Genomic DNA, 8756 nt, shown 5'->3' on the forward strand with positions numbered 1-8756 from the left:
GGCCACTTTGGGGGGCTACTTGTCGACCAACCCCAAAAGTGGCTAGTTGTCGACCAACCCCAAAGTGTCCACATTTGGCCACTTTGGGGGGCTACTTGTCGACCAACCCCAAAGTGGCCAAATTTAGCCACTTTGGGTGGCTACTTGTCGACCAACCCCAAAAGTGGCTAGTTGTCGACCAACCCCAAAGTGCCCACATTTGGCCACTTTGGGTGGCTAGTTGTCGACCAACCCCAAAAGTGGCTTTGGCCACTTTGGGGGGCTACTTGTCGACCAACCCCAAAAGTGGCTAGTTGTCGACCAACCCCAAAGTGTCCACATTTGGCCACTTTGGGGGGCTACTTGTCGACCAATCCTAAAGTGGCTATCTAGGACCAAAACCTAACATATCAAAGCTAAAACATTAAGATTTGCCCATCTAGGCACCAAACCCTAAGAGAGATCAAACCTAAAACAACAAGATTTGGCCATCTGACCAAACCATAACATATCTAATTTAAAACATCAAGATCACCTGATCAATTCATTCATACATACAAATATAGATCATTCAACATTGCATTGCATTGCATCATAGACAACTCGATTCATCACATACATAGCTCATTCAACATTGTTCTTACACCAACTTCAAACATCACATAGATAGAAAGACAGATCTAGGAACACAGAAACATAACAACAGCATAATGGGTACAGAATCCTAGTCCACCTATGCCTAGTGACCTGAAAGGGATGGAAATTTGCCCTCCTCCTTGCCCAGTAGATGATATCATCATCACTAGGGTTGGAACCAGGGGGGAATGCCTCCAGGAATTGCTCTATGTCCTTGCGGTTGCGTGCTGCAAGGATCATCTCAGCAAGTTGCCTTCTCGCCCTCCTCCTTGCATCTTGGCGCCTGGCTTGCCTGGGCACCTCTTCTTCTACATCTATGACCTCTCCAGGATCCATCTCTCCCTTGGATTCTAGGGTTTCTTTGGCGGCTGGGGGGTTGAGAAGGGTGGGGATGGGGGATTGACTGCGGTTTCACTCTAGGGGTGGGCTTTATAGACTACTAATGGTTGGTGGTAGGTAGGTGGAGTAATAAAACAGCCCAGTCTAGGCCCACAATGTGTACATAATGGTTTTAGGCCCAAAAATATACTAGTTCAACATTGCTACTTTCAGGAAAACAACCTAAAGAAATAAAACAGTTCTTCACTACATTACTTAAGATAGATAGGTTTTTAACAGTACAATAACATAAGCCAGACTTAGCAAAGGTTCTCCACCACTCTAGTTACCATAACTTAAACAGTTCATATAGGACTGCACAAAATATACTCCTACCATCATCTTGCAAGGCCTGTTATATGTGTAGGCCACCTTACTTACTTAACCACCATTGTCCAAATCTTCAAGCCTCCAGTATGGCCTTGATTTTCTCAAGCTTTTCCTTGCTCCCATGGCCAGCATTCAGCAGATCAGCAACTACTTTCTCAAGCTCTGTCTTCTCTTGTGCAAGAAGATCCCTGTCCACCTTTATCTCTTTCATTGCCTTCCTGGTGTTGTGAATTATGTCTGCCTGGGCCTGAAGGATACACCTCTGTTCTTTTGCTAGCCTTAGCTTCTCCATCTTCATCTCCAGCTCTAGCTCTTCCTTCTGCTTCTCAAATTTCTCAGCATCCATTGCTTTTTGGTAGTCAATCTTGCCAACACCATCCTGCCAGTCAAACATCTTGCTAACATCATCAACCATTTTATGATACTCAGTGCAGAGATGATCATAGTCCTTCTTCAACTTGGCAACCTCATCCTCATATGCATGCTTGTCTTGAATCCTTCCAAGGTTTTGCTCATGGAACATTTCCCACAACTTGATGAGGCAGTTCTTAAGTACATCAGGCCAGGCAGGATCAACCCACTGAACTACACCACAATTCACACCTCCCTGTAGTTTGATCAGAGAACACATACTTCAGAAAATGCATAAATTCAGTTCTAACTTCAATTCAAAAAGAGGAGGACATGTAACCATAAATTCAGTACTAAATTCAGTTCAAACAGAGTTAATGTACAAATTCAGTAACCACTGGGCATAACTGAATCCACTAGGCATAACTGAATCCACCCAGCATACTCAATTACTCACCTGAACAGGGCATCCATAGAACCTCCTCCCAGTGTTAGCACCTTCAAAAGCAACACACTTCCTAGGCTTCATATGGTGCAGAGTACACTTGGAAACTTCCTCCATGGGAGCACCACACCAGAGTGGCTCAGGGATGGTGTCAGGTGTGTCCTACATGCAGTAAAAGGTAGATCAGAACCAATGCATCAACTAGTTCAACTTGAGTCAAGCTTTGCCTTGCTCAAGGTCAGATCAGACATCACAGTGCCATCCATACCCTAGATCAAAACTAATAGATAACCAAACCAAACAAACCCATCCATACAAATATACAGCTCATCAACCCTCATTCCCAAATCGATTCAACCCTAACCCTAACCCTAGATAATGACAGAGAGGAGGAGGAGGAGGCTTACAAAGTACTCCATGTCCATCAGGTTGCCCCCCATGCTGTCGTCGGAGCTCTCATCCCCATCATTCCAAGAAGGCATCCTGGCCGGCGACGAGGAACTGCGGTGGTCGGCGACGATGGAGAGCTCGGCCAGGGGAAACAGAGCGAGGGGGGAGAGTGAGAGTGAGTGAGCGCGAGGGAGACAGAGTGAGGGCCGAATCCGTTTTGACCTGGTCGGGACGGCCCGTGCGCCCTAACGGCCGTCACCCGCGCGCCGTGAGCACTGTGGCCGACAAAACCCTGACGGGCGGGCCACACATGTCATAACCCCAGTTAAAACTTAACCGTTCGGCCACTTGGGTTTTTTGGAACAGCCAACCACTTTTGTGGTAGTTTTTTGAAAAATTAAAAAAAACGGTAGTTTTTCGGAACGATAGCCCATAATGTGGTAGTTTTTTGCTATTCACTCCATCCACTGCCATTGTGTTGGCTTTTGCTCTCTAATGTTCCTACTTATACTACTGAACTTAATGTCAACTAATTAGCTTTTGGAATATCATGGCTGCATTGAACTTGATGTTGCCTTACTCCTGCGGCCGGTTAGTTTTTATTTGTAATCTCATGACTTTGTTGAACTCGATGGTGTTACGCTCCTGAAATGTTTGTTCTTTTCCATGAACAATCGGTTTTTCTATTACATGTGCTAAACTTGCCTTCCTAATGCATCATGCGATTTGATCTTCCGCTGTTTCGCCATGTCGGTTGGACCGGCACCCTCGCGCCAAGGCGCGTCGTCGATCTAGTCAATACTCAACCAGTCCAGAATGCTAATCCAAAACTGGAACTGCGAGCAAAACCTCCGGAGCAGCTGAGTTGCAATCCTCCCGTTTCGGAACTTCTGAAATGTCGGCAATCAGCATACGCTCTTCCTCCGGAACCAAACACCAGTTTGGTGACTGCACTGCCCTGAGCCATTTGAAGTCATCCACATTGGCCCAGTTGCCACTTGCCAGTGCCTTCAGCGAGCCCAGAATCCCTCAGATCCTCTTCGATCCCTACATACTTCTCATCTCTATAGAATACTTAGGAAACATGGCACGTGTTGATTGCATCACCACTAAAACAACAACACGGCTACAAAACAATGCAAAATAATATACCCACTAACAGAAGTTGACCTGCTGCAAATGCAGACAATGTAGTACAGAGAAACAAGCAAGCAAGGCATAAATTTAATTTTACTTATATTTGCCTATTCTGCTAGGCGAAATGGATCACTGATTAAAGATTCTTCTGGCTGTTATCTTTCTTTAAGAAGAGACACGGCAAGTTTTTTCAGCATAGTAGATAGGTGGTGAGATATTAAAACTTGCGATGCAGCGCCGTTGTCATCAACCATCCATTTTTATTTCTCTGCCGAAAGAAGGCAATTACCATCGCTCGATCCGTACGAAAATGAGGAGGACAATGATAACAACTTACAAGGGTATGTTACAGTGCAAATGATTGGTACCATTCTCTTACCTAATTTCTTTTTGCAAGACATTAGAGAAATGTGCAACAAATAGCATGGGCATAAGAGCATCTTCAGCCGTTGGCCCCCTAGGAGGCGCCTAAAATCGCCGCCTGGGGACGAGCCGGCGCAAAAAAATGGCCTGGGGACGAGTTGGCCCCAGGGCCGCCCTAAGCGCGTCTGAATTTCTTTTAAATAAAACAAGTTCGGCGAAGTACGATTAAAACACATCTAAATTTCGGCAAACTTTGGCATATATTGTTTCGCGACGCGTTACATAGCAAATATAAACTAAAAAAGAAATCACTGAAAGCGGAGTAGTCGCCGTCGTCGCGGCCATCGTCGCCGCCGTCGTCGGCGGCGGCCTTCTCCTCCTTGACGCGGCCGTCCCTGCTGGTCCCTTGCCCGGCGTCACCGTGGCGAACTGGTGGCGGCGGCGGCGCGTCGTCCTTGTCGCTCTCGACGAGGACGACGACTCCTCCTTCGCAGCCCCGGCGGTGCTGCTCGAAGCGCCTCAGGGCGGCGATTTGGTGCTCCCGCTCCATCCTCACGAAGTCCTTGCGCGCCCATTTCAGGGCCGCGTCGTCGTCGAGCTCAGCGTCGCCGGGCTCCGTCTTCACGGCGAGGAGCCTCGGCTCCGTTTTCACCGGCGCGAGCCCCGGCTCCGTCTTCGGCTTGACGGAGTGTGGAGGAGCCGACGAGGAGGCGCGTCGGCCGCCCTCATTGATGACGATGCCGGCGCTGCGAGTGCGTCGGCCGAGCGGCGTCTCCGCCGCGGGCTCGGCCTTGACGCCGAGCAGCGCCGGAGAGCCAGAGGAGTGGGAAGAAGATCGCGACGAGGAGGAAGACGAGGGAGTGACGAACCTCCTGGGCAGCCATTGTCCGGCGCGTCAGCGGTGGGTCGGGGCCGCCGGGAGATATGCCAACGGCGGGTTGTTGCCGCCCTCGAGGTGCACCAGCACGCCCTCGAGCGTGCGGCCGGGGACGCCCCACCACACGTGGCGCCCCTCACTGTTCTTCGTGCCGCCCACCACCGGCGCCCCGTTGGTGGACACCAGCCGCTGCTCCTGACGGCGCGCGAAGTACTCCGCCCACGCCGTGTGGTTGTCGGCGGCGTACTGGGGGAGGGCGAGCTGCTCGTCGGTGAGGGAGGCGCGCACGAGCTCGACCTCGGCGGCGAAGTAGTGGGGGCACGCCGCGGCGTCGGGCAACAGGGGAACGAGCACTCCCCCGTTGCTCAGCCTCCACCCCGTCGGCCCGGCGCGCATGTCCGACGGCGTCGGGATGTTGGCCTCGAACAGGAGCCAAGACTCTTGTTCGTGGAGCGAGCGGCGGCCGAAGCCATTGGCCGCCGCAGAGTCACCGGGGAAACGTGCGGCCGTCGGGAGAGGAAGAGAGGGGAGGGGGAGGGCTCGGCGGCGGCGCACGGGGAGAGGGAGGGCTCGGCGGCGGCGCACTGGAGAGGGAGAGCTCGGCATCTGGGCTGGTGTGGCTAGAGGCGAGGGAGACCGGCGGCTTAAATAGCTGGGCTCGTGTGTACGCGTGGCGGGAGGGGAAGCGTCGCTGCGCCGCCCGTGAGGAATTAATGGCAAGGCTGACCGGCGGCGGCAGCCTTGGCATTGATTCCCACGGGAACTGAGACGATGAGGGTGACGAAGCGCCCGTCTCGCTGACTCGGCGGGCCCGCGGATGGTTCGCGCCAAAACCACTCGCCCCTGCGCCCCCGGGCGCCCCCAGCGCGCCGGGTTCGGCCTGGATCCGCCGACACTGATTTCGGCTCCTGGAACGCGACCTGGCCTTTTTTCGGCTCCGGCGCGAAAAAAGCGCCTCGGAAGACCGTTCTGGGGGTGCGGCTGGAGATGCTCTAAATCGCACAGTGTGAGAGATGGCAATTAAACAGCCACAGCACGGAGAAACATAATTGGCGGTCCATTGCATTTATGTTTCGGTATACATATAACCAGCGTCCTGTACATATATCTGATCTGATGTTGTCGCACAGGTCACTACTTTTCTTTACAACAAGGGCCATTTGGCAGTCTCATGTGGTGAAGCGAGTACAGACATATCATTACACGAGTGGCATAGAGGTTTGGCCAGGCATAATGCATACTAGAGGATGGCGCGCGCCTCCTGGGCCAACCTGTTTGTGCAAGTCTAGCTTGCAAACCTATGAATGTGGTTATTCGATCTAGATAAGCACAGCCAGCATAGATTTTTCGACAACCAACATAGATAAGATACAGATGTGTTGAACATTTTTCTAAGAGAAAAGTATGATTTTCATCTCTCAACTCTTGACATAGTTTAGATTTAGACCCTCAACTTTAAAACTGGATAAGTTGCATCCCGAACTATTGAAACCGGACAAGTTAAGTCCCTCTCGTGCCTGAAAGCGGTTTCACAAGACGTGGTTGTGGTTTTGATTGGGTCTATGTCCACGTAGCAATCCCTAGCGAATCTTCTTCCTTCTCATTCTATCTCAGGTAGACATTTTGCCAAGCATTCCGTAAGCGATAATGCTCCATCTACTCCTTTCAAAAATAATGCTCCATCTACGAACAAAGCTACGTAAAGTAACGTAACCCTCCTAACCATAATTCTCTCCCCCCCCTGATTTTCAGGGGGTGGGCCCCCCAATCCTCTTACATCCAATCCTGCTTCTTCATGTTGGCTATTACGTAAGGTACGTAATAATCTTTAGGTAAGTGTAGCATTGCCCTTCCGTAAGTGTAGGATTTTCGTTTTGCCGAGCCGTGGCCGCGCGTCCAGCAGCAAGATAAGGACGTGGGCATGGAGGCCTCCACCGAGGTGGATCTGGTCCTTGGCGACGTCCGCAAGGCCGATCCAGCGTGTGTTCCCCGTTGTGCTGCCCGCGACGTTGACGCCGAGCTCATACCCTCGCCTCGATCTCGCTTCCTCTCCTATGCTCTCGCTCTCGCCACCCCGTCCAGAGGACGCCAACAGCCACCGGAAGCCAAGCGCAGTCGGCCACAGTCGGCCACGATGACCAGGAGAGTGGCACCGATGATGGATCTCGGTGTGTGGACGAGTGCGGCCGGCGGGCTGCCCAGCAGAGGCGCGCATTGCTATAGAGCGCCCCGCTATCGCTGTCATAGCAGCTTCAAGGTTGAGCACTGAGAAGAAGCAGGAGGTCTGTGTCGGTCCCCAAGCTGGATTATGCAAACACATCCATGGAGACTGCAGGCCGGGCACCACGGGAAGGCACGTGCGTGGTTGGTGTAGAGGCGGTGCCGAGGTCGCGCGGGAGCCCACGGCCCGCGCACGAGCCCGCGGGAGGGGCTCGGCCAAAGACATCTCCAGCGGGGCTCCGTCCCTGGACACAGGGCGCATGGCGGTGACCTTCCGGAGCGGCGATGCACTCACCTGGCGATGCTCAGTTCATCTGGGCGTCCTTTTGCAGGAACCTACGGTGATAGCAGAGGCCTAGGAGCAAAGGGGGTAGCAGGATGTGGCTGCAAAGCAGCTAGTGGCCCAGGAGCGCAGGCGGCCCGAACGAGCAGCGCACACCAACTGGTCGACGAAATGTCAGCCTTAGGTAGGATGTAAAGGGGAGAAGATGATCTGAGTAGCAGAGAGATAAATTGCCAACGGGGCTGCATTTGGTCAAAACCATGTTGACTTAACATGAATACCGCTTTGGCTGGGATGAGGGACGAAATTTGTCCGGTTTGAAAAGTTCAAGGTGCAAGTTGTCTGGTTTTAAAATTGAAGGACCAAATCTAGACTCTGCCGAGAGTTGAGAGACGAAAAATATACTTATCTCTTTTTCTAATAAACGGTGAAATTTTTATATAATATGCAATAAAGAGAAGAAAACATGATTTTTTTTTGAAAAAAGAATGTAAAAGGAAAGAAGGAACCAAACATAAAAATTGATAAAGGACGCACACGCGCGTCAATAAGATCCACCTTTTAACCCGCGGGACTCTATATGGTGCATAGGGCGCCCCCTTGCTCCCTTGTGCGCCTACTGGGCTAGCCCATGTCGGGCGTGAGGTCCTCCAGTTTTTTCTTTTTTTCTTTAATGTTTCTTCATCTCCGTTTTTTCTTCTTCATCTCCAGTGGAAAATTCGTGAACAATGTTTTGTTCATAAAATAACAAAAATCTTCAGCCATGTTAAAAAATGATCAAGAATTCAATAATGTTGATCGGATTTAAGAAATGTTCATCAAAATTCAAAATTTGTACATCGAACTAAAAATATGTTCATCAAATTCTATTTTTGTTCACTGTTTTCAAAGAAATGTTCATCAAGTTAAAAAATTGTTCATTGAATAAGAAATTGTTCATCTTTTTTCACAAAAGTGTTCTGGAATACAAATTTTGTTCATCAAATTCAACATTTGTTCATTTGAATAAAAAGTGTGTTCATCATTTTTCTAAAAATGTTCCTGAATATAAATTGTGTTCATCAAGGTCAAAAAATGTTCATCAAATACAAAAAGTTGTTCGTCAGTATTAAAAATGCTCATAGAAATGTTCATTAAAATTAAAAAATGTTCATTCTTTTTAAATCGTTAACTTGTTTTGAATTGAAGAACTGTTTTAGAAATTTGCAGTTATTTTAAATTTTTAGAAGTTTTTTTATGCCAAATTATTTAACATAGAATAAAACAAAAATACAAAAAAAAGTAAAACACGAAAACGAAAAAATATAGGGCGCACCCCGCCCCACACATGGGTCGGCCCAATAGGGCACCTGTGGGGCTGGAGAGTC

General features: G+C 49.7%; 1 protein-coding gene and 1 pseudogene across 1 annotated transcript; both read right to left on the reverse strand.

The window, feature by feature from the left end:
* Window positions 1–1252: 1252 nt before the first annotated feature.
* LOC119306290 lies at window positions 1253–2656 on the reverse strand. The gene is made up of 3 exons (XM_037582553.1): window positions 2527–2656; window positions 2132–2281; window positions 1253–1930 (listed from the first exon to the last, which is right to left on the reverse strand). Exons 1-3 carry the CDS (start codon window positions 2599–2601, stop codon window positions 1397–1399), a joined length of 759 nt encoding a protein of 252 aa, XP_037438450.1. The 5' UTR covers window positions 2602–2656; the 3' UTR covers window positions 1253–1396.
* A 2248-nt stretch (window positions 2657–4904) lies between these two features.
* LOC119310243 overlaps window positions 4905–8756 on the reverse strand; it is a 6990-nt pseudogene continuing 3138 nt past the window's right edge.

The sequence above is a fragment of the Triticum dicoccoides genome, chromosome 5B (assembly GCF_002162155.2).
Source record: "Triticum dicoccoides isolate Atlit2015 ecotype Zavitan chromosome 5B, WEW_v2.0, whole genome shotgun sequence".
NCBI lineage: Eukaryota > Viridiplantae > Streptophyta > Magnoliopsida > Poales > Poaceae > Triticum > Triticum dicoccoides.

Bases quoted from the DNA above. Each gene is read 5' to 3' on its own strand.
- LOC119306290 (XM_037582553.1), bottom strand. From the start codon at position 2,601: ATGCCTTCTTGGAATGATGGGGATGAGAGCTCCGACGACAGCATGGGG. The intron at 2,282-2,526 runs GTAAGCCTCCTC...TACTGCATGTAG, and splicing joins TGATGGACATGGAGTACTTT to GACACACCTGACACCATCCC. The intron at 1,931-2,131 runs GTGAGTAATTGA...ATCAAACTACAG, and splicing joins TCTATGGATGCCCTGTTCAG to GGAGGTGTGAATTGTGGTGT.